General features: G+C 31.6%; 2 protein-coding genes across 4 annotated transcripts in view; one reads left to right on the top strand and one right to left on the bottom strand.

The window, feature by feature from the left end:
- The window catches only part of LOC120418668 (AP-1 complex subunit gamma-1-like), a 102,697-nt gene extending 93,188 nt beyond the window's left edge, over nucleotides 1-9,509 (top strand). The window contains exons 4-11 of one of the 3 annotated variants that reach the window (XM_039581121.2): nucleotides 699-840; nucleotides 934-1,122; nucleotides 1,184-2,141; nucleotides 2,200-2,398; nucleotides 2,464-2,584; nucleotides 8,240-8,495; nucleotides 8,558-8,890; nucleotides 8,949-9,509. In XM_039581121.2, coding sequence (XP_039437055.1) covers nucleotides 699-840; nucleotides 934-1,122; nucleotides 1,184-2,141; nucleotides 2,200-2,398; nucleotides 2,464-2,584; nucleotides 8,240-8,495; nucleotides 8,558-8,890; nucleotides 8,949-9,170 — 2,420 coding nt within the window. In that variant the 3' untranslated portion in view covers nucleotides 9,171-9,509. Of the gene's footprint in view, nucleotides 1-698; nucleotides 841-928; nucleotides 1,123-1,183; nucleotides 2,142-2,199; nucleotides 2,399-2,463; nucleotides 2,585-8,239; nucleotides 8,496-8,557; nucleotides 8,891-8,948 lie in introns of those variants that run through there. The other 2 variants (XM_039581127.2, XM_039581137.2) reach the window with 2 other exon arrangements.
- Nucleotides 9,378-25,462, bottom strand: LOC120418692 (dynein light chain roadblock-type 2). Its single transcript, XM_039581159.2, has 3 exons — nucleotides 25,301-25,462; nucleotides 25,155-25,233; nucleotides 9,378-9,761 (listed from the first exon to the last, which is right to left on the bottom strand). The coding sequence occupies exons 1-3, from the start codon at nucleotides 25,301-25,303 to the stop codon at nucleotides 9,550-9,552; spliced, it is 294 nt and encodes a 97-aa protein (XP_039437093.1). The 5' UTR covers nucleotides 25,304-25,462; the 3' UTR covers nucleotides 9,378-9,549.
- Nucleotides 25,463-25,988: the final 526 nt, after the last annotated feature.

The following is a 25,988-nucleotide window of genomic DNA, read 5'->3' as shown; positions in this document are numbered from 1 at the left end:
GTCTTTTTTGTCTTTTTTGTCTTTTTTGTCTTTTTTGTCTTTTTTGTCTTTTTTGTCTTTTTTGTCTTTTTTGTCTTTTTTGTCTTTTTTGTCTTTTTTGTCTTTTTTGTCTTTTTTGTCTTTTTTGTCTTTTTTGTCTTTTTTGTCTTTTTTGTCTTTTTTGTCTTTTTTGTCTTTTTTGTCTTTTTTGTCTTTTTTGTCTTTTTTGTCCGTTTGCAACTATTTTTAGTTTTTAGTTTTTAGTTTTTAGTTTTTAGTTTTTAGTTTTTAGTTTTTAGTTTTTAGTTTTTAGTTTTTAGTTTTTAGTTTTTAGTTTTTAGTTTTTAGTTTTTAGTTTTTAGTTTTTAGTTTTTAGTTTTTAGTTTTTAGTTTTTAGTTTTTAGTTTTTAGTTTTTAGTTTTTAGTTTTTAGTTTTTAGTTTTTAGTTTTTAGTTTTTAGTTTTTAGTTTTTAGTTTTTAGTTTTTAGTTTTTAGTTTTTAGTTTTTAGTTTTTAGTTTTTAGTTTTTAGTTTTTAGTTTTTAGTTTTTAGTTTTTAGTTTTTTGTTTTTAGTTTTTAGTTTTTAGTTTTTAGTTTTTAGTTTTTTGTTTTTTGTTTTTAGTTTTTAGTTTTTAGTTTTTTATTTAGTTCAATTTATGAAAATTATTTCCCGGAAATGCCCTCAAACTCAACTTCCCTTCTTCTTCTCTTTTTTTGCAGTAAGAAAGCCTTCGCCGACGCGCCTCCGCGAGCTCATCCGCAATATCCGTGCCTCCCGTACCGCGGCCGAGGAGCGCGCCGTCGTCAACACCGAATGTGCCTATATCCGGAGTACGTTCCGCGAGACGGACTGCATCTGGAAGTGAGTAGTACACCATTCCCTTTCCCATTTTTTCCCCATTTCTTGTTTCTTAGTTCCAAATTGATGTGTGTAACACTTTACAAATAAGTGCAGATGCCGAAACATGGCCAAACTGCTCTACATTCACATGCTAGGCTACCCGGCCCACTTTGGCCAGATGGAAGCGCTCAAGCTGGCCGCCAGCCCCAAGTACACGGACAAACGGATCGGCTACCTCGGGGCGATGCTGCTGCTGGACGAGCGGGCCGACGTGCACGTGCTGCTTACGAATTGTCTCAAAAAGTAGGTTGTTGAAATGTCTTGAACTCTACAGATCGTTAAAATGCCTCTCGATTCTTCGCAGTGACCTCAACAGCTCGACGCAGTTCATCGTGGGGACGGCGCTGTGTACGCTGGCCGCGATCGCTTCGCCCGAGATGGCGCACGATCTGGCCCACGAGATTGAGCGACTGATCGCGTCCTCGAACACGTTCCTGCGCAAGAAAGCGATCCTGTGTGCCTTCCGGATGGTCCGCCGAGTGCCTGAGCTGATGGACGAGTACATGCCCAAGTGTGCGGCCTTCCTAAACGACAAGAATCACGGCATTCTGGTGTCCACGATCACGCTGGTGACGGAGATGTGCGAGCAGAGTCCGGTCGTGCTGAACTACTTCAAGTCGTCGATTCCGACGTTGGTGCGGATGCTGAAGACGCTCATCGTGAGCGGCTATTCGCCGGAGCACGTGGTAAACGGCGTCAGCGATCCGTTCCTGCAGGTCAAGATCCTACGACTGTTGCGAATCTTGGGCCACGGCGATCCGGACCAGTCGGAGATCATGAACGACGTGCTGGCCCAGGTCGCGACCAACACCGAAACGAACAAAAACGCCGGCAACGCGATCCTGTACGAAACCGTACTCACGATCATGAACGTCGAGTCGGAAAACAGCTTGCGCGTCCTGGCCGTCAACATCCTGGGCCGATTCCTGCTCAACAGCGACAAAAACATCCGCTTCGTGGGTCTGCTGACGCTGGTCCGAACCGTCCAGCGGGACATGACGGCCGTCCAGCGCCACCGTATCACAATCCTCGAGTGCCTTACCGATGCGGACAGCTCGATCCAAAAGTGCGCCATGGAACTCTCCTTCTCGCTGGTCAACGCCCAAAGCATCGAAATGATCGTGCGCGAACTGCTCAAATATCTGGCCACGGCCGACGCCGACATGAAGAGCATCTGCAGCAGCAAGATCGTCAGTGCCGCCGAACTGTACTCCCCGTCCGTTCACTGGCATCTGGACGTCCTACTGAAAGTCCTAACCATCGTAAGTACACCCTAAAATTCTTAAAAGAAAATCTTACCAAACAGTCAACTTCAAACAGACGGGCAACAACATCCGGGACGACGTAATTTCCTCCACGATCCAGCTGATTTCGAACGCACCCCGCGACGAGCAGAGCTTCATCAGCGGCAAGATGTGGGAAGCGATCACCAACATGAACCAGCTCGAGAACCGGCAGCCGCTGGTGCAGGTCGCCGTTTGGACGCTCGGCGAATACGGCGAGGCGGGCAATTTCGATGGTGAGTTTTTCCTTCAACCTTGTCAAATCGAAAAATCGAATGAGTTTCTGTATGTAATTCCACAGAGGACGAACTGATCGAGCACTACCGGCAGCTGCTGTGGGCGCCCCAGCTGTCCATCACCACCAAGCAGTACATTCTGGTGTCGCTGGCGAAAATCAGCGTACGGATGGAGCACTGCACGGCGTAAGTACAAGCCGTTTGAACGTGCCGCTGTACAAAAAAAATCATAAATTCATTCATTCATTCATTCATTCCGCTCCTTTGATCATAGGGAAGCCCCGCCAGAAAGACCAAATGAATAAATGACCAAATGACCAACCAAAATTACCAAACTTGCCAAAATGACCTAAATGGCCTAAATTACCAAAATAACCAAATGATAAAAATGACCTAAATTACCAAAATTACCAAATGATCAAAATTACCTAAATGACTAAAATGACCAAAATGGCCAAAATTACCTAAATTATCAAAATAATCAAATGATCAAAATAAGCAAAATTACCAAAATGCCCAACATGACAAAAATTACCATATTGGCCAAAATGACCTAAATTACCAAAATTACCAAATGACCTAAATGACCTAAATGACAAAAATAACAAAAATGACAAAAAAACCAAATAACCCAAATGGCCAAAATGGTCAAAATGTCCAAAATTACCAAAATGACAAAAATGACCCAAATGACTCACATGACCCAAATGACCAAAATTACCTAAAAGACCAAAATGGCAAAAATTACAAAAATGACCAAATTGGCCAAAACGACCAAAATTACCAAATGACCTAAATGACCTTAATGACAAAAATGTCAAAAATTACCAACTTTGCCAAAATGACCTAATAACCAAAATGGCCAAAATGTCCAAAATGACCAAAATTAACAAAATGACAAAAATGACCCAAATGACAAAAATGACCAAAATGACCAATATGACAAAAATTACTTAATTACCAAAATTACCACATGATCAATAGACAAAAATGACCAAAATGACCAAAATGACAAAAAATACCTAAATGACCAAAATGGCCAAAATTACCAAAATTACCAAATGATCTAAATGACCAAAATGAACAAATTGAACAAAATTACCAAAATGACAAAAATGGCCAAAGTGAACAAATGACCAAAATGAACAAAATGTCCAAAAAGAACAAAAGTTACCAAAATTACCAAAATGACCAATATGAACAAAAATTACCAAAATGATAAAAATTACCAAAATGATTGATCATGATGACCAAAATTACCTAAATGACCAAAATTAACAAAATGAACAAAATGTCTAAAATGGCCAAAATGACAAAAAAGACAAAAATAACTAAAATGACAAAAAACACCTAAATAACCTAAATGACCAAAATTACCAATATGGCCAAATGACTAAAATGACCAATATAACCAAAATGGCCAAAATGACCAAAATGGCCAAAAGACCAAAATGACAAAAATGAAAAAATAACCAAATTTTTCAAAAAATATCACAATGACCAAAGTACCAAATTACCAAAATTGCTAAAATGACCAAAATGAACAAAATCACCAAAATAAGCAAAACTGACCAAAGAGGAGCGGTCGTGGCTGAATGGTTACGATGTTCGCTTTATAAGCGAATGGTTCTGGGTTCGATACCCATCTGCTCCCAACGAGAAAGTTCTGGACTCATTGAATTTGGAATTAATGAAAAACTTCAGCTCACGGCGGGGTTCGATCCCCTGTCCATAGGATTGGCAAGCAAAATGCTTTCCAATTTACCGTGGAGCATTAGTAGCTTTAGTAGGACTTAGACTGATATAGTTGAATCCAAGAAACGGACGAGAATAAAGTTGAATGCAAGTTGAATATCAGAACATACAAGAATGCATTGCATTGCATGCATGCAGGCGCATTTGAAATGAACCTACATTACCTCGCTATCGAGGTTTTTAAGCGAAGATGGCGTTCGAATGGTGAACGCCCGAAATGTCAAAATCACGCAGTGGTACCAACATTACGGAACAAGTGTGCCATGGCATGACAGCCACATTCTTTTTTCTAATGTTGGTGCTTCTGCGCGATTTTGACATTTCGGGCGTTCACCATCCGAACGCCATCTTCGCTTAAAAACCTGGATAAATAGCCTGGGCGACTGCTAGAATTCATCCAATAAGAGATGAGAAGAATTGAAAGCATTCCCATTAGAAATGAGAACACACGAAGAATTCGAACAACAATGCCAACGGTCGTTACCACTCGCCTAGAGTGGCTCCTCAGACCATTCACCTTCCCAAAAACCGTCCAACTCCAAGCGAAACTTACTTGAGGATACCGTGGAGATTTTCCCTTAATACTCTTAAAAAAGTGGAGCATCAACACTTCCCGTCTTCCAATTCCCTTTCCTTGTCCCTGGTGCGCGGTGGAGATGGGAGCGGCCGGCAATGGACGGCTGCCATGGTGGTGAGAATCTGGTTCAGGTGGAATTGGTTCTATTCCCAATTATCGATTCCTAGGCAACTTGGGCTTAGACAATCATCACATCACATGGCGAAAATCCAGTCTGCAATCCGCTAAAATCACCGTCTCCTAGCGAAGCGAAGCGAAAATAAGCAAAACTGACCAAAGTTACCAAAATGATAAAAAAAAACAAAATGACCAAATGGGCAAATGAACAAAATGACAAAAATTGCCAAAATGACCAAAAAGACCAAAATGACCAAAATTAACAAAATAATAAAAATGACAAAAATGGCCAAAATGATCAAAATGGCAAAAAAAGACCAAAATGGCAAAAATGACCAAAATGGCCAAATGATCAAAATGACAAAAATTGCAAAACAAGCAAAATGATCTAAATGACCAAATTGACCAAAATGATCAAAATGACCAAAATGAACAAAATGAGCAAAATTACAAAAATGACCAAAATGTTCAATATGACCTAAACGATTAAAATTACCAAAAAGATCAAAATTATCAAAATGGCCAAAATAACAAAAATTACCAAAATGAACAAAATGTCCAAAATGAACAATTTGAACAAAATGACCTAAATGACAAAAAATAACAAAATGACTAAAATAACCAAAATGAACAAAATGACAAAAATGACCAAAATGAGCAAAATGACAAAAAATTACAAAATTACAAAAATGGCCAAAATTATCAAAATGAGCAAAATGACAAAAATGATAAAAATGACCAAATTACCAAAATGACCAAAATGACCAAAATGACCAAAATAACCAAAATGACCAAAATGAGCAAAATGATCAAAATGAACTAAATTGCCAAATGACCAAAATGACCAAAATGGCCAAAAAATCAAAATTACCCAATTGACCTAAATGACCAAATTGATCAAAATGACCAAAATGAACAAAATGACCAAAATAACAAAAATGACCAAAATGAACAATTTGAACAAAGTAACCTAAATTACCAAAATGAACAAAATGATAAACATTACCAAAATGACCCAAATTATCAAAATGTTAAAAATGACTAAAATGACCAAAATGAACAAAATGACAAAAATGACCAAAATGAGCAAAATGAGCAAAATGACAAAAGTTAACAAAATGACAAAAATTTGACCAAAATGAATAATTTGAACAGAATATCCTTAATTACCAAAATGACCAAAATGACTAAAATTAACAAAATGACAAAAATGGCCAAAATGACAAAAATGGCCAAAATGACCAAAATGACCAAAATGAGCAAAAATACAAAATGACAAAAATCACCAAAATGATAAAAATGACCATAATGATAAAAATGACCAAAATGATCAAAATGATAAAAATTACCAAAATGGCCAAAATGACCAAAATGACCAAAATGACCCAAATGACCAAAATGACCACAATGACCAAAATGACAAAATGATCAAAATGACAAAAATTACCATAATGACAAAAATAACAAAAATGACCAAAATGACCAAAATGACAAAATGACCCAAAACGACCAAAATGCCAAAAATAACAAAAATAACAAAAAATACCAAAATGAACAAAATGTCCAAAATGACCAAAAAGCAGTCTTCCCGAAACGCACGCACACCGTACACGCCGTACAAGTTTTCAGTGCAGATGAGCCTCAAACACACCAGGCTACCATGTTCGAGTTCTCCCCGCACGGCGCACTCAAGTTTACACGCGGTGTAAACACGGGGTGCACACCTCGGGTACAACGCCGTGCGAGCGAAGAGACGAAAAAATGACTGCTTCTCACTCTCTCTGTGGCAAACACTGTAGTGTGACTGCAGCGGGGAATGAAACACCACTTTACAGCAGAGGGAGAGTGAGGAAAATATTTTTGTCTCTTTTCTGCGTCGTCGGCCTGCACGGGGTTTGTACCCGAGGTGCAAGGTTCGGTTTAAACTTGAGGTTCGTGTGCGCGTACAGCCTATACACGGCAGAGTTTAGATTTGCTTGCATGCGTGCACACGTGGTGCTGGTGTTTGATCGAGTACAGAAAACAGAGAACGCGGTTGAACGCGGTGCACGGGGATCACTGCCAAAAAGACCAAAATGACAAAATTACCCAAAATGACCCAAAATGACAAAAATGACCAAAATTACAAAAAAAAAAAACAAAAATGAACAAAATGTCCTAAATGACCAAAATGACCAAAATTATCAAAATGACCAAAATGCACAAAATGAGCTAAATTACAAAATTGGCCAAATTAACAAAAATGACCAAAATGAACAAAATGTCCAAAATGGACAATTTGAACAAATTGACCAAAATGACCAAAATGACAAAAATGACAAAATGACAAAAATGCCCAAAATGATCAAAATAACCAAAATGACAGAAATGGCCAAAAAGATCAAAATGGACAAATTTAACAAAATGACCAAAATGACAAAAAATAACAAAATGACAAATATGGCCACAATGATCAAAATGACAAAAATGCCCAAAATGATCAAAATGACAAAAATTACCAAAATTACCAAAATGACCAAAATGAACAAAATGACAAAAATTACCAAAATGAACAATTTGAACAAAATGATCTAAATTACCAAAATGACCAAATGACCAAATGACCAAATGACTAAAATGACCAAAATCTCCAAAATGACCCAAATAACAAAAAAATACCAAAAGCAGAGTTTTTTTTATGAAAGGCACTATAAGCTATTGTATTTCATGACCTGTTAAAAAATCTTTAGAAAAGACCAAAATGAATGAATTATGGATCCGTTCTACTGCAATCATCAATAATGAAGACAAGAAAGTATATTAGGCGTAATTGAATCACATGGTCGTCCAGGATCCTGTTTTAGACTGGCTACACTTGTGTTCGATTAGATTAGATTGTACTAGTAAACATACTTATTTCAATTCAATTCAATTGGTGTTTATTATAATTTAACAGTTCTGCTCCAGGATGTTACATTTGCAATTCAGAGATTTGGAGAACCTTTCAACTGAGATCAATTCATAAGCCTTTACAGGGAGGGTACATGTTTCTAAGTTTAGATTTTGCTAGCTGCGTGCTCTTTCAGGGAAAATAAATTTTGAGAAAAACCCTAGAGTAAACATACTTATGAGTTAAAAGTTATGTAAAGCTATAAACAGTAAAATAACCTTTGAAAAATCAATTCGTGATTTTTTTTCCATTTTTCACCAAATATCCTCTCGCTTATATGAAGATTGATTGAGGATTATTTCCTGATCAATCATATCCACAAACTTGTTTTGTTTGTACAGCAATTCCCCCATGGGATATCCGCAAACTTATCACTTCTCACCAAACATTTCGCGAGGCAGATGAGTCGAAAAAAAACAAAACCTTTCAATTTCGTTTCCCCTACTCCTCCTCCCTTTTCCAGCAACATCCAAAACATCATCAACACGTTCCGCGCGCACCTGAACGTGGACCTGCAGCAGCGCGCCGTCGAGTTCAGCACGCTCTTCACCAGCTACAGCCACCTGCGGGCCGCCCTGCTCGAGAAGATGCCCACGCTCAAGATCTCCGACATGGCCAGCTCGGAGTACAACTCGGACTTTACCGCCTCGGAGGACGCGCAACCGTCGACGGCTTCGCCGAGTGCGGAGTCCACCAGCACCCCGCTGGAGGATCGATCGGTGAGGGTTTTTGTGAAATTGCTGATTTAAGGCTTTAATTTGAATTATTTTTGATCTCGTAGAATCAAGACATCCTGTTGGATCTGCTGGGTGGTGACTCTTTCGGCAGTGGGTCCACCAGTACGGCGACTACGCCCAGTCCGATGCAGCAGCAGCAGCAATCGGCGCCGAACGCGGACTTTCTGGACCTGCTCGGGCTGGGTGTGAACGGGAATACGATTCCTTCGACGGTGGTCAGCAACTCCGTGCCGGACGTTGGCGCCACCACAATCACGGTCTTCAGCCGGGACAACATCGACATTCGGTTCTTCATCCGGAAGGAGGCGGACTACGCCGTGGTCACCGTCAAGACGACCAACAACTCGCTCAACATGCTGGACAAGTACATGTTTCAGGTTTGTGGATTTTTCATCTGGTGTTTAAGTTTCGGACTAATCACGGCTTCTCTTCCAGGTGGCCGTCCCGAAGGCCTTCCGCATCCGCATGCAGGAACCGTCGAGCACGGTCATGCTGCCGGGCGAGTCCATCGTGCAGGACATCCACGTGGAGCGGCTGAACGCGACCGTCAGCGGCATCGGGCTGCGCATGAAGGTTCGCTTCTCGTACGAGATCGGCAACTACTCGATGATGGAGCAGACCGACGTGAACGAGTTCCCGCCGGATCTGTTCATTTAGTGGACCGACGACGGTCACCTTAGGCTACACCACGGGTCAAGCAGAACCGCCGATTGCTCAACAACTCTAGACGAGACTACACAACAGATCAGAAACAACAACCCAGGGCACAATATTTGGAACGATAGTCAAGACTTCTTCTTAGGGACACACATTGCCGTCTCCAGGCTTACGGATACTTTTAGAGAACCAGTGAAACAGGCTCAATCAGTAGTACTTCTACAACTAAACGACACAGTTGTGATTTTAGCAAATGGAAATAAAATGAAGATTTTTACTCGGTTACACAAATAGCAGCAGCGTTACAGCGTTTTAAATAAATACCAATTTTCAATCGTTTTCGCGTACCACACTCTACTTACGAAAGAACCGCCCTAATCTAATCCGTCGGGTTCTGGATCACAATCAGCAGAAAGTCCTTGTCGGGGGCGACCATGATCTCGTGCTTCTTGGAGCGCACGCGCAAAAAGGTAAGGTCGTTGGACGGGTCCAGGTCGCGGACGACGCTGCGCGCCTTGTCCGAGAGTTGGCTCATCAGGCCGGCGTACTGGACGGTGGTCGTGTTGTCCAGCGTGCTCTTGACCGGGATGCCTGTTGCGAGGGGGGAAGAAAAATTTAGATGTATAGTTACGATTTGAATTTTATTACAAGAATTTTCAATCGAAATAGCAATTGTTTTTGTTAAGTTTTGAATAAGTTCATTAAAGTTATTTCTCGAAACGCAATTTTTAAATTAAATAGCTACTAGCTTAATCTGGTGGTAAATTTTGAAACCAACCAATATCAGAGTTGGCAAGTGTGTGAGTGCATGCTGCCATTTTTTGTAGTAGTTTGAGTATAGATTAATTAGTAGGGTGGCTCAACATGGTCGTTTTTTTAGAACAAGTTTTTTTTTCGGTTGCATTTATTTCCCCAAAACAACTCTCCAAAAGTTGGGAGCGAATGGTTGCGTCCGCATTTTGCATGGGAATTAGCGTGCTTCATGGAAATATGAAAAAGACACATGTGGTTCAAATTTAGCGCATCAAACGGAATTTTGTTTTTCTATGTCCCCAGAAACTACCCTGAAAATTTGAGCCCATTTGGGCAAGATTTAGTAGCTCCAGTTTTGATTCGAAATTTTGTATTGGATTTTGAACAATTTTCTATGTAAAAGTTTCATTTGTAACATCTTGTTAGTGAAAAAAATCGTAAAATTTAACCAAATGATTTTACTTTCAGGTAAGTTCATAAGATCCGGGGAACATCTATGTAGAACATCACAAATCGCTGAATTTTACTTAAGAAAGTATGGTGCTATCTTGTACCATCTTCTATTCAAGTTTCTATCCATGTTTCGGACCAGGTTTTATCTAAAATGATTAGGTTCGAGCTTAGTTTCAAAAAAAAGCGCGTAAAAGCTAATAGTTTAGTGACAAAAAAGTTTATAATTATAAGAACTATAAAAAAAACCGGACAAATGGTTATGATTGAGTCAATCAACTTTTTATTACATCTCACTTCCTTCACCAAGCGTACATGAATGCTGGAGCAACACGAGAAAAGAGTGGATAACAATTTTGACAGCTTGAACTATTTTGCAAATCCCGTGACAACCGGTTAAATTTTTACATCATGTGAAACAATAGATAACCTTTCCAGCTACCTTTTGACAATGCGGGTTTTGTTAAATAATTCCCGGTTGTTGCGGAATTTTCAAACTAGTCCAAGCTGTCTTAAAGCTTATGCGCCCTTTTTAAATGTACCGTTTGTCAACACCAATAATGACATTGACATTCCGTTTTTTTTTTTTTTTTTTTTCTCTCAATCACAATCACAATCATTTCTCTTAACACAACGTAGCTACAAAAGCCGCCACAAAACAAAATTTGCCAACGCGGTTGTTGGCGTGGTCGATTCCCAATCCCTTTTTCGCGTTCTTTCATTGCGGTTTTCTGAGAAAACGAAAGAATCTTCGGCGAGGAAATGCTCCTGCTGACAATCACGAGATAAAAGTAGAGAACTCGCACGCTATAGCAGGGGTGCCCAAAGTTTTTGACTGACGGGCCAAATTTGAAGCTCACATGAGCCTGCGTGCTAAATTGTCAATTTCAATTAGTGTTTTTATCAGAATTAGGTCCTAAAATGAAGCTTAGATTGCTGATATTATTGTTGACAGCGATAAAGCTTATTTTTCTGAGTACAATGACCCTTAGTACGACCATAAAGAGTTTAAAATGTAATTTTAAATCAATTTTGAAAAAAATTACCTCGCGGTCCTTCTTGACAGAAAAGCTCCTACTTGACAGCTCGTTCCAAGGGGACCATAGTTGATCCATCGAAAAAATGTTGTCTTGTCAATTTTTTTTTGCATTAAAATGAAAAAAGTGATCAGAAATGGTTTTTAATCGTGTTTTTTACCGTTGTACATAAAAATTTACATAGGGCTTTAGTACCCAATTCAATAGTTTTGCTACAGGATGTTACATTCGCAATTCAGAGAGTTGGAGAACCTTTTAACTGAGGGTAATTCATAAGCCTTTGCAGGGAGGGTACATATTTCTAAGTTTGACACATTCCGACCTTGTAACGTCACGAAATTTTAGACTTTTTTTCGAAATATGTCTCGTATGATATCAAAACCTGTTCCAAACCTAAATACTATTAGGGCATCTCCACCGCAGGGACCTAATTGCGTTGCAAAGCTAATTTGGCACCCGCGTCAAGCCCACCGCGGTACTTGTGCGAGAGCTAATTTAGGTTCGAGTTCATCCGTGTTCATCCGAATCTAAACAAAACTCAGGTTAGCTCCGGGATCTACCGGGAGTTTACTCCCTGTTCAACTTTCGTTGGGTTTGGTCGTCTTTCGAGCTAGCTTAGCGCGTTTTTGACGGTGTTTTGTTAACTTTCGCCGATGGCCATGGCGGCGGCCGCGACGGTGGAGAGTGAGTGGACGGAGCACAGGGCTGAGAATGGAAGGACGTTCTACTGGAACGCGGCCTTGAGGAAAAGTGTGTGGGAGAAACCGGACGGGTTTCAACCCAAGACGCAGGCGGCGACGGGCATGGAGGTGGAAGACTCCGAAGGAGGAGGAGAGGACGGGGGCGAATTTCGTCCCGTGGTCAAGGTTCGCCGCAGGAAGGCTAAGGAGGAGATCAACGTCGGCGATGGCGGCAACGACGGCGATGTGGAGAAACTGCTCAGCAACAACAAGTTCAGCCCGCTAGCGGAGGAGAGCAACAACAACAACAATGCGAACCCAGCAGCAGAAAAAACCATCCCCGTGGTACCAGCAACCGGCAAGTCGGCCGGGGAGAAGAAGCAGCCGCCGCTGGTGGTGAAAGAAATGAGCTTCGCCCGCCTTGCGAAGGTGATGTCGTCGTGTGATGTCCAGCCGGAACACAAACTGACGCGGTACGGCACAAAAATTACGTGCTTCTCGAGCGACGACTTCGACACGGTGCAAGCCCACCTGACGAAGAACAAGGTGCAGTTCTACACGCACGGAAAGCGCAGTGCGAGACCGCACCGGGTAGTAATGCGAGGTCTCCCGAACGTGGAACCGGATTACATCAAGGAGCTGCTCAAGACGGAACATCAGCTGGACGTCTTGGCAGTACACGCCATCAGGCGGAAGCAGCAGCTTCCCGCCATCGATGAGACGCCTTTCATCGTGCTCTTCCCCAAGGGGCACACCAGTCTGAAGGAGTTGAGCACCAAGGTAAAGAAAGTGGGACCAGTCGTCGTCCGGTGGGTGGCCTACCGGAACAAAGAACCGCACGTGACCCAGTGCAAGAACTGCTTGCAGTTCGGTCACGGAACCAGTAACTGCCATCTGAAGCCCAGGTGCAGCAGCTGTGGGGGTGCCCACAGCACGGAAAAGTGCAAAGCAGAAGAAACGGAAACCAAGAAGTGTGTCAACTGCTCTGGATCTCACGAGGGTCTGGACCGCAGCTGTCCCAAACGTGCGCAGTTCATCCAGTCGAGGCAGCAGGCGTCCAAGCCGAAGCCGCCAGCATGGAAGAAGGACAAACAGACTCCTGCAGGAGCCGTGTTTACCGCGGCGGATTTTCCTCCGCTACCTGGAGCGGTGCCGTCCGTCGGGACGGAAGATAAACATCCTCGTCCCGCAGGAAGAAGTCAAGGAAATACTGGCGCCGACGCCGGTGCAACCCCGAAGGAGCAACAAGGTGAACGGATGCTGTACAGCGAGTCGGAGCTGTGGGCCATTTACCGAGAATACAGAGTTCGCTTGAGGCAGTGCAAGACACCCGAGGAACAGATTGACGTGATCGCACACTTGCTGACACATGGCACGAGAAAATGATCATCTGATTCAGTTACGTTTTTTTTTTATTATTTATTATTTGTTGTATTTTTGATCCTCGGTCCTAACCTGGTCGTAGCACCTAAAAGGACCTAATAAAAATAAGCTGTGAAGAAAAAAAAAAAAAAATCTACCGGGAGCAAATCGTCTGACGGATGGTTTTTTCAAGCAAAACAATGTAATTAGGCCAATGTGAGTTTGTAAACAAAGATTTTTTTCCTGCTCACGTCAGTAAATGTTTACATTAGGAGTGATGATTGGTTTTTCGATTTCAATTCTTCGAGTTTGGAAATATTTTCCCTCCTGAGCTGCAAGTTTACGCATGAAAAATGACTTTTCGCCACCTTTTGGCAATCTGGGGTGATGCAGTTTAGTTTTTGAGGTCAGATTGGGGCTGTGTTTGATTAATTTTGGTCAACGCATTGTCGATCAACTGCTGGACATGCAAGAGACAAGCATTTGTATTGAATAAAAGCAAAATTCAAGCAAAACATTTTAAATAAGCCAATACGGATTCGAAAACATGCAATCCTGATCTTAAATTCTTAAATTCATAAATTCATAAATTCTTAAATTCTTAAATTCTTAAATTCTTAAATTCTTAAATTCTTAAATTCTTAAATTCTTAAACTCTTAAATTCTTAAATTCTTAAATTCTTAAATTCTTAAATTCTTAAATTCTTAAATTCTTAAATTCTTAAATTCTTAAATTCTTAAATTCTTAAATTCTTAAATTCTTAAATTCTTAAATTCTTAAATTCTTAAATTCTTAAATTCTTAAATTCTTAAATTCTTAAATTCTTAAATTCTTAAATTCTTAAATTCTTAAATTCTTAAATTCTTAAATTCTTAAATTCTTAAATTCTTAAATTCTTAAATTCTTAAATTCTTAAATTCTTAAATTCTTAAATTCTTAAATTCTTAAATTCTTAAATTCTTAAATTCTTAAATTCTTAAATTCTTAAATTCTTAAATTCTTAAATTCTTAAATTCTTAAATTCTTAAATTCTTAAATTCTTAAATTCTTAAATTCTTAAATTCTTAAATTCTTAAATTCTTAAATTCTTAAATTCTTAAATTCTTAAATTCTTAAATTCTTAAATTCTTAAATTCTTAAATTCTTAAATTCTTAAATTCTTAAATTCTTAAATTCTTAAATTCTTAAATTCTTAAATTCTTAAATTCTTAAATTCTTAAATTCTTAAATTCTTAAATTCTTAAATTCTTAAATTCTTAAATTCTTAAATTCTTAAATTCTTAAATTCTTAATTTCTTAAATTCTTAAATTCTTAAATTCTTAAATTCTTAAATTCTTAAATTCTTAATTTCTTAAATTCTTAATTTCTTAAATTCTTAAATTCTTAAATTCTTAAATTCTTAAATTCTTAAATTCTTAAATTCTTAAATTCTTAAATTCTTAAATTCTTAAATTCTTAAATTCTTAAATTCTTAAATTCTTAAATTCTTAAATTCTTAAATTCTTAAATTCTTAAATTCTTAAATTCTTAAATTCTTAAATTCTTAAATTCTTAAATTCTTAAATTCTTAAATTCTTAAATTCTTAAATTCTTAAATTCTTAAATTCTTAAATTCTTAAATTCTTAAATTCTTAAATTCTTAAATTCTTAAATTCTTAAATTCTTAAATTCTTAAATTCTTAAATTCTTAAATTCTTAAATTCTTAAATTCTTAAATTCTTAAATTCTTAAATTCTTAAATTCTTAAATTCTTAAATTATTAAATTCTTAAATTCTTAAATTCTTAAATTCTTAAATTCTTAAATTCTTAAATTCTTAAATTCTTAAATTCTTAAATTCTTAAATTCTTAAATTCTTAAATTCTTAAATTCTTAAATTCTTAAATTCTTAAATTCTTAAATTCTTAAATTCTTAAATTCTTAAATTCTTAAATTCTTAAATTCTTAAATTCTTAAATTCTTAAATTCTTAAATTCTTAAATTCTTAAATTCTTAAATTCTTAAATTCTTAATTTCCTAAATTCTTAAATTCTTAAATTCTTAAATTCTTAAATTCTTAAATTCTTAAATTCTTAAATTCTTAAATTCTTAAATTCTTAAATTCTTAAATTCTTAAATTCTTAAATTCTTAAATTCTTAAATTCTTAAATTCTTAAATTCTTAAATTCTTAAATTCTTAAATTCTTAAATTCTTAAATTCTTAAATTCTTAAATTCTTAAATTCTTAAATTCTTAAATTCTTAAATTCTTAAATTCTTAAATTCTTAAACTCTTAAACTCTTAAATTCTTAAATTCTTAAATTCTTAAATTCTTAAATTCTTAAATTCTTAAATTCTTAAATTCTTAAATTCTTAAATTCTTAAATTCTTAAATTCTTAAATTCTTAAATTCTTAAATTCTTAAATTCTTAAATTCTTAAATTCTTAAATTCTTAAATTCTTAAATTCTTAAATTCTTAAATTCTTAAATTCTTAAATTCTTAAATTCTTAAATTCTTAAATTCTTAAATTCTTAAATTCTTAAATTCTTAAATTCTTAAATTCTTAAATTCTTAAATTCTTAAATTCTTAAATTCTTAAATTCTTAAATTCTTAAATTCTTAAATTCTTAAATTCTTAAATTCTTAAATTCTTAAATTCTTAAATTCTTAAATTCTTAAATTCTTAAATTCTTAAATTCTTAAATTCTTAAATTCTTAAATTCTTAAATTCTTAAATTCTTAAATTCTTAAATTCTTAAATTCTTAAATTCTTAAATTAATTTCCTAAATTCTTAAATTCTTAAATTCTTAAATTCTTAAATTCTTAAATTCTTAAATTCTTAAATTCTTAAATTCTTAAATTCTTAAATTCTTAAATTCTTAAATTCTTAAATTCTTAAATTCTTAAATTCTTAAATTCTTAAATTCTTAAATTCTTAAATTCTTAAATTCTTAAATTCTTAAATTCTTAAATTCTTAAATTCTTAAATTCTTAAACTCTTAAACTCTTAAATTCTTAAATTCTTAAATTCTTAAATTCTTAAATTCTTAAATTCTTAAATTCTTAAATTCTTAAATTCTTAAATTCTTAAATTCTTAAATTCTTAAATTCTTAAATTCTTAAATTCTTAAATTCTTAAATTCTTAAATTCTTAAATTCTTAAATTCTTAAATTCTTAAATTCTTAAATTCTTAAATTCTTAAATTCTTAAATTCTTAAATTCTTAAATTCTTAAATTCTTAAATTCTTAAATTCTTAAATTCTTAAATTCTTAAATTCTTAAATTCTTAAATTCTTAAATTCTTAAATTCTTAAATTCTTAAATTCTTAAATTCTTAAATTCTTAAATTCTTAAATTCTTAAATTCTTAAATTCTTAAATTCTTAAATTCTTAAATTCTTAAATTCTTAAATTCTTAAATTCTTAAATTCTTAAATTCTTAAATTCTTAAATTCTTAAATTCTTAAATTCTTAAATTCTTAAATTCTTAAATTCTTAAATTCTTAAATTCTTAAATTCTTAAATTCTTAAATTCTTAAATTCTTAAATTCTTAAATTCTTAAATTCTTAAATTCTTAAATTCTTAAATTCTTAAATTCTTAAATTCTTAAATTCTTAAATTCTTAAATTCTTAAATTCTTAAATTCTTAAATTCTTAAATTCTTAAATTCTTAAATTCTTAAATTCTTAAATTCTTAAATTCTTAAATTCTTAAATTCTTAAATTCTTAAATTCTTAAATTCTTAAATTCTTAAATTCTTAAATTCTTAAATTCTTAAATTCTTAAATTCTTAAATTCTTAAATTCTTAAATTCTTAAATTCTTAAATTCTTAAATTCTTAAATTCTTAAATTCTTAAATTCTTAAATTCTTAAATTCTTAAATTCTTAAATTCTTAAATTCTTAAATTCTTAAATTCTTAAATTCTTAAATTCTTAAATTCTTAAATTCTTAAATTCTTAAATTCTTAAATTCTTAAATTCTTAAATTCTTAAATTCTTAAATTCTTAAATTCTTAAATTCTTAAATTCTTAAATTCTTAAATTCTTAAATTCTTAAATTCTTAAATTCTTAAATTCTTAAATTCTTAAATTCTTAAATTCTTAAATTCTTAAATTCTTAAATTCTTAAATTCTTAAATTCTTAAATTCTTAAATTCTTAAATTCTTAAATTCTTAAATTCTTAAATTCTTAAATTCTTAAATTCTTAAATTCTTAAATTCTTAAATTCTTAAATTCTTAAATTCTTAAATTCTTAAATTCTTAAATTCTTAAATTCTTAAATTCTTAAATTCTTAAATTCTTAAATTCTTAAATTCTTAAATTCTTAAATTCTTAAATTCTTAAATTCTTAAATTCTTAAATTCTTAAATTCTTAAATTCTTAAATTCTTAAATTCTTAAATTCTTAAATTCTTAAATTCTTAAATTCTTAAATTCTTAAATTCTTAAATTCTTAAATTCTTAAATTCTTAAATTCTTAAATTCTTAAATTCTTAAATTCTTAAATTCTTAAATTCTTAAATTCTTAAATTCTTAAATTCTTAAATTCTTAAATTCTTAAATTCTTAAATTCTTAAATTCTTAAATTCTTAAATTCTTAATTCTTAAATTCTTAAATTCTTAAATTCTTAAATTCTTAAATTCTTAAATTCTTAAATTCTTAAATTCTTAAATTCTTAAATTCTTAAATTCTTAAATTCTTAAATTCTTAAATTCTTAAATTCTTAAATTCTTAAATTCTTAAATTCTTAAATTCTTAAATTCTTAAATTCTTAAATTCTTAAATTCTTAAATTCTTAAATTCTTAAATTCTTAAATTCTTAAATTCTTAAATTCTTAAATTCTTAAATTCTTAAATTCTTAAATTCTTAAATTCTTAAATTCTTAAATTCTTAAATTCTTAAATTCTTAAATTCTTAAATTCTTAAATTCTTAAATTCTTAAATTCTTAAATTCTTAAATTCTTAAATTCTTAAATTCTTAAATTCTTAAATTCTTAAATTCTTAAATTCTTAAATTCTTAAATTCTTAAATTCTTAAATTCTTAAATTCTTAAATTCTTAAATTCTTAAATTCTTAAATTCTTAAATTCTTAAATTCTTAAATTCTTAAATTCTTAAATTCTTAAATTCTTAAATTCTTAAATTCTTAAATTCTTAAATTCTTAAATTCTTAAATTCTTAAATTCTTAAATTCTTAAATTCTTAAATTCTTAAATTCTTAAATTCTTAAATTCTTAAATTCTTAAATTCTTAAATTCTTAAATTCTTAAATTCTTAAATTCTTAAATTCTTAAATTCTTAAATTCTTAAATTCTTAAATTCTTAAATTCTTAAATTCTTAAATTCTTAAATTCTTAAATTCTTAAATTCTTAAATTCTTAAATTCTTAAATTCTTAAATTCTTAAATTCTTAAATTCTTAAATTCTTAAATTCTTAAATTCTTAAATTCTTAAATTCTTAAATTCTTAAATTCTTAAATTCTTAAATTCTTAAATTCTTAAATTCTTAAATTCTTAAATTCTTAAATTCTTAAATTCTTAAATTCTTAAATTCTTAAATTCTTAAATTCTTAAATTCTTAAATTCTTAAATTCTTAAATTCTTAAATTCTTAAATTCTTAAATTCTTAAATTCTTAAATTCTTAAATTCTTAAATTCTTAAATTCTTAAATTCTTAAATTCTTAAATTCTTAAATTCTTAAATTCTTAAATTCTTAAATTCTTAAATTCTTAAATTCTTAAATTCTTAAATTCTTAAATTCTTAAATTCTTAAATTCTTAAATTCTTAAATTCTTAAATTCTTAAATTCTTAAATTCTTAAATTCTTAAATTCTTAAATTCTTAAATTCTTAAATTCTTAAATTCTTAAATTCTTAAATTCTTAAATTCTTAAATTCTTAAATTCTTAAATTCTTAAATTCTTAAATTCTTAAATTCTTAAATTCTTAAATTCTTAAATTCTTAAATTCTTAAATTCTTAAATTCTTAAATTCTTAAATTCTTAAATTCTTAAATTCTTAAATTCTTAAATTCTTAAATTCTTAAATTCTTAAATTCTTAAATTCTTAAATTCTTAAATTCTTAAATTCTTAAATTCTTAAATTCTTAAATTCTTAAATTCTTAAATTCTTAAATTCTTAAATTCTTAAATTCTTAAATTCTTAAATTCTTAAATTCTTAAATTCTTAAATTCTTAAATTCTTAAATTCTTAAATTCTTAAATTCTTAAATTCTTAAATTCTTAAATTCTTAAATTCTTAAATTCTTAAATTCTTAAATTCTTAAATTCTTAAATTCTTAAATTCTTAAATTCTTAAATTCTTAAATTCTTAAATTCTTAAATTCTTAAATTCTTAAATTCTTAAATTCTTAAATTCTTAAATTCTTAAATTCTTAAATTCTTAAATTCTTAAATTCTTAAATTCTTAAATTCTTAAATTCTTAAATTCTTAAATTCTTAAATTCTTAAATTCTTAAATTCTTAAATTCTTAAATTCTTAAATTCTTAAATTCTTAAATTCTTAAATTCTTAAATTCTTAAATTCTTAAATTCTTAAATTCTTAAATTCTTAAATTCTTAAATTCTTAAATTCTTAAATTCTTAAATTCTTAAATTCTTAAATTCTTAAATTCTTAAATTCTTAAATTCTTAAATTCTTAAATTCTTAAATTCTTAAATTCTTAAATTCTTAAATTCTTAAATTCTTAAATTCTTAAATTCTTAAATTCTTAAATTCTTAAATTCTTAAATTCTTAAATTCTTAAATTCTTAAATTCTTAAATTCTTAAATTCTTAAATTCTTAAATTCTTAAATTCTTAAATTCTTAAATTCTTAAATTCTTAAATTCTTAAATTCTTAAATTCTTAAATTCTTAAATTCTTAAATTCTTAAATTCTTAAATTCTTAAATTCTTAAATTCTTAAATTCTTAAATTCTTAAATTCTTAAATTCTTAAATTCTTAAATTCTTAAATTCTTAAATTCTTAAATTCTTAAATTCTTAAATTCTTAAATTCTTAAATTCTTAAATTCTTAAATTCTTAAATTCTTAAATTCTTAAATTCTTAAATTCTTAAATTCTTAAATTCTTAAATTCTTAAATTCTTAAATTCTTAAATTCTTAAATTCTTAAATTCTTAAATTCTTAAATTCTTAAATTCTTAAATTCTTAAATTCTTAAATTCTTAAATTCTTAAATTCTTAAATTCTTAAATTCTTAAATTCTTAAATTCTTAAATTCTTAAATTCTTAAATTCTTAAATTCTTAAATTCTTAAATTCTTAAATTCTTAAATTCTTAAATTCTTAAATTCTTAAATTCTTAAATTCTTAAATTCTTAAATTCTTAAATTCTTAAATTCTTAAATTCTTAAATTCTTAAATTCTTAAATTCTTAAATTCTTAAATTCTTAAATTCTTAAATTCTTAAATTCTTAAATTCTTAAATTCTTAAATTCTTAAATTCTTAAATTCTTAAATTCTTAAATTCTTAAATTCTTAAATTCTTAAATTCTTAAATTCTTAAATTCTTAAATTCTTAAATTCTTAAATTCTTAAATTCTTAAATTCTTAAATTCTTAAATTCTTAAATTCTTAAATTCTTAAATTCTTAAATTCTTAAATTCTTAAATTCTTAAATTCTTAAATTCTTAAATTCTTAAATTCTTAAATTCTTAAATTCTTAAATTCTTAAATTCTTAAATTCTTAAATTCTTAAATTCTTAAATTCTTAAATTCTTAAATTCTTAAATTCTTAAATTCTTAAATTCTTAAATTCTTAAATTCTTAAATTCTTAAATTCTTAAATTCTTAAATTCTTAAATTCTTAAATTCTTAAATTCTTAAATTCTTAAATTCTTAAATTCTTAAATTCTTAAATTCTTAAATTCTTAAATTCTTAAATTCTTAAATTCTTAAATTCTTAAATTCTTAAATTCTTAAATTCTTAAATTCTTAAATTCTTAAATTCTTAAATTCTTAAATTCTTAAATTCTTAAATTCTTAAATTCTTAAATTCTTAAATTCTTAAATTCTTAAATTCTTAAATTCTTAAATTCTTAAATTCTTAAATTCTTAAATTCTTAAATTCTTAAATTCTTAAATTCTTAAATTCTTAAATTCTTAAATTCTTAAATTCTTAAATTCTTAAATTCTTAAATTCTTAAATTCTTAAATTCTTAAATTCTTAAATTCTTAAATTCTAGAATTCTTAATTTCCCAGATTTTTATATTCTTAATTTCTTAAATTTTCAAATTCCTGATTTTGAATTCATTTTTTTGTATTTTTGATAAAAATAGTGTTTTTTCGTAAATTTTTATTTTCGAATTTCTAAATTTCAGAGTTTTAAGCTTTTGGAATTTCGACTTGTAATTTCTGTTTTTTTATAAATTGTTGAGCTCTTGAATTTATAAATACTTCAATACTAAAATTATTATTCAATTCTGCATATTTTTAATTTCCAAACTAAGGATTTTTTTTTATTGAGTTTTTCAGCAGAAAATAGATATTTGTATGATAATTGTCAAGTTTTTTTTCACTCTGGTTTACTTCATTTCGATCCCGTCCGTGTGGATCAATTGGACAGCGCACTGGACTCACAATCCAGAGGTTGCTGGTTGGTACTAGCAATAGTGGCCGACATGTCTGCCGACAGCTATAAAGACAACTTCTTTTTTTACTCCATTTCGACCATAAAACTATATCTGTCCTTTTAATTTCAAAATTCTGCATTTTGAGATTCGGCGGGGATTTTCAATATTATTATATCGTATACAAGATTATCATTACGTTTGTGATTTTCAGTCGCATTCAAAAAGGAAAATTCCAATTCTTCGATTCATATTGCAAACAAGCACCGTGCGAAGAAACGTCAAACGCCACTTTTCGTTTTTGTTACTTTTTAGTTGCGTACCGCTTAAGAAAAATCTTTTCGTTGCCCTTTCCCTGACCATTTTTTTATATGGAGTTTTGCGTTCCTTCCAATCTGCGTATCAGCCTTTACGGTACTACTATTCAAAATATTTTTAAATCAAATGAAAAAAAAATAATAAAAAATGTATTCGTATTTTTATTTTACTCCCTACCCTATATTTAAATTTTAATAAATAATTTAAAAATGTTCAAATCGGTTAAGTTATTTTTAAATTTTGAACATTCATGTTTGCTTATATTAAACATAGTTGGCTGATTATTTTTTATTTAAAAAATACCAAAATAAATATAAATTTCACAATTTTTCAATTTAATAAAGTCGTTTTGAACCAAATAACTCATTTCTTTTATATTTATTAAAATTTGATAATCAAAATAAATGCATCTTCAACCAAAACGAATGCAAATAATTCTAAAAATCGCTGAAAAAATTAGCCACCGGCAGCTCGGGGACTTCTCGAGCACCTATCTTGGCTACTCGACGGATCCCCGATGAACTTTTTCTTCGCTGAATGAACTCGAAGGCTAATTTAGCTTTAGCTTTGCTACCCGCGGTGCGAATGTTGGGGTGCAAACATGTCGGGAGCAAATCGGATGAACTCTTTTAAAAATTTGAAAATTATATTTTATAGATGTAAGCAAACAATTAGGACATATAATGCAATTGGAAGCATGTTCTATCATACTAGAACATAGTTTCATTGATTTTGGCCAACAAAACGGCTAAAATTAAAAAATGAATCAATTAGATCCCCGCGGTGGGCTTGATTCAGTTGCCAAATTAGCTCCCAGCGGTGCGGAAACGTGCATTAGGTACGGAGCAAAGCTAAAACTGGGGATCCAACCGATAGGTTTGCCACGCAATTAGATCTCTGCGGTGGAGATGCCCTTACAGTTTCGAATTGGAAATTGAATTTTCTACAATTCGACGCTGTCGTGCTATCTTGTCGCACCCGCCATTTCGACGTTCCGAGAAAAACGCGTTTGACCTTGAATAAACAAAAACGAGAGCACGCAATGTAAACAATGAAAAACACATTTTGTTTGGTTGACCATTCTGTGCATTGTCCCGAAGTTTGGTTGTATTTGGTTGCTGGAGTCCCGAGTTACCCGGGCAGACGGTAATAACAAAATTCATGCCATTTCAATAACAAAGACTGTTAAAATAACAAAAAGTGTTATGGAATCTTCTTGAAAAATCATTTTTTGCATAAAATTTTAATAACAGTTTATGTTATCATAACAAAATTTGTTATTGGTCTAATATTGGTTGAAAGCCAAAACAACTTTGGAATAACATTTTTTGTTATGGAAGAATAACTCCGACTGTTATTGGGATGATCGGATTAGTTGTTAAAACAACAAAAAATAATAACATAGATTTGTTCGAAAAATAACTTAAAATGTTATTAGTCTGTTATTACAATAACAATCGAATAACAAAAAAATCATAACGACGAATAACAAATCTTGTTATAAATAACATAAATTGTTATTAGCCTAGTATTTTCAAATAACAAAAATCGTTATTCCCAAGTTATTTCCGTCTGCTCGGGTATAAGTTAGCATTTGGCTTACGGTAGTCTAACTTGTACGTGCGTCAAACGCATCCTGACCAGAAATCCCTTTGGCCAATTGTTGCACTTACATCAATTTTCAGGGAGTGACAAGATAGCACGACATGATTGTAACTTCTTTCATATGAAAAGTGACAAAAATCCGTGGAGCTTTTTTGGTTTTTGTTAAATATCTCAGGATTGAAATCGAATTTTGGGGATCTGTGAAGGTCAAAAGGTGAGGCATTGTGACCCGCACAAAATGGCGTTCTTAACTCAAGTTGGCCCAAAATGCACGTACGACAAGTTAGCACGACGGCGACGAAGTAGTGACTAAGGAAAACTAACATTAGTTCGACTTTTCATTTGTCACATCGATCACTCACTCATTTGTTTTCATACAAATTTATAAGTCGTGTTTTAGCGATGGATGATTGGACCAATAAAACAGCGAATAAATAATTAAAACCTATCAGTAAAAAAGTGTCGTTTTTGCGCTGGAGAATGTGTCGTTAAGATTTTGCTAGCTGAGTGCTCTTTAAGAGAAAATAAAAAAATATGGAAATTATTTTTTAAACATCCATTTTTTCATAAATACGACTAGAAAATACTTCAGTTCAGTTGCCGGTTTTTTTGTTTTGTTAAATATCAGAGAACAGTAAATTCAAATTTTCCAGTAGTTTTATTTAAAGGTGATAATAAAGCTGCTAAACTGCAACAATTTCGTTGAAGCATAATTCAATTTAACAAAACCAAAAAAAATCAGGTCAGGCAGCTGCAAAATTTGTTTGTAAGACATTTAGATCCTTCGATATGATCAATATCGAGAAGTAAATTAAATTTTTAATGTTGAAGGCAATCGTAAATACACAACTTGATTTGTTTTTTTCTTTAAACATGGTTTGAAAGGGATAATTTTGAAAAATGTGTGTAAACGTTGGCGTTTCCGTCCAATTTGCCGATTTTGTAATAAATACAAATGAATTTGCAAAAAAAATGATTAACTTGCTTGAGCGTTTCGTATTGAACGATTTATTACTAAGTTTTCTAAAAATCACGTAAAATACGTAAAATTTGCGGGTTTTTCTACGAATTCGTCACCCTATTCGTAACGGGACTATGACATCATCACAGCGAGAGAACTTCCAACAAAACTCTTCCCTGCCGAATCAGAACCTCAAACCCAAGAACTGGTCAACCCCAAAGAGAGAAAGACTTCCACGTACCTTCATTGTTGACGACGATCGTTCCGACGACGCCCTTGTGCGACTGGATTCGCTTCAGAGTTTCCTCCACTTCTTGAGACTAAAAAACAGAAAGAAACCCTTTTCATTCCACTTTCGCCGTCAAATTCAGCATTCTCGATACTCACCATGGTTGCTGGAATGTGCACGGACTAGTCGACTGTCCGGATGTTGAGCTGGTCCCAGATTTTCACCGGTAAAACGTAGCAGATGCAGACTCTCCGACGACGAAAAAATCGGAAATGAAAAAGTTAGCTGGTCTGTTTTGCTGTTGTTTTGACAACTGGGTTGGCCAATGATGATGATGACGGTGCGGTTGATGATGACGTCAAAGTTTTGCGATTCGAAGGTAGGCTTGATTTTAGTTAGTGCAAAAAGCTTGGCAAAAAGATTTAAATTTTCAGAAATATTTTTTGGTAAATTCATGCGTGCCAAATATTTATGTATAACAATTGAAAAATAATTCATAAATTTTTAGTATCTTTTTCTTAATATTCAAATATGCTAAACGGTTTGATTAAGGGGTTCATATTTTACAAAGTCATGATATTTTAGAGAATTTCAAAAGATTACAATAAGACACAGGCCTACTAACTAGTCAATCCAGACTCGATTATCCGAAGCCTCGATTATCAGAAGTTTCGATTATCCGAAGTTCGATTATCCGAAGTTCGATTATCCGAGGGTTTTTATGAGAGTTCAAATCATGAAAAAAACATATTTTCTTTCTTTTATCATCAAATTCGAGTTCAGTGACCCCATGTTATTCAAATTTGAATATTAATAATAATTTTTACTATAATGATATTGAATACT

This window comes from Culex pipiens, chromosome 3 (assembly GCF_016801865.2).
Source record: "Culex pipiens pallens isolate TS chromosome 3, TS_CPP_V2, whole genome shotgun sequence".
Classification (NCBI taxonomy): Eukaryota; Metazoa; Arthropoda; class Insecta; order Diptera; family Culicidae; genus Culex; species Culex pipiens.
Note: the sequence above shows the minus strand (reverse complement) of the source record. Positions and strands in the feature narration are given on the sequence as shown.

Coding starts and splice junctions, on each gene's coding strand:
- LOC120418692 (XM_039581159.2), bottom strand. Junction 9,762..25,154: donor GATCGTCGTCAACAATGAAG/GTACGTGGAAGT, acceptor CCCTCGCAACAG/GCATCCCGGTCAAGAGCACG.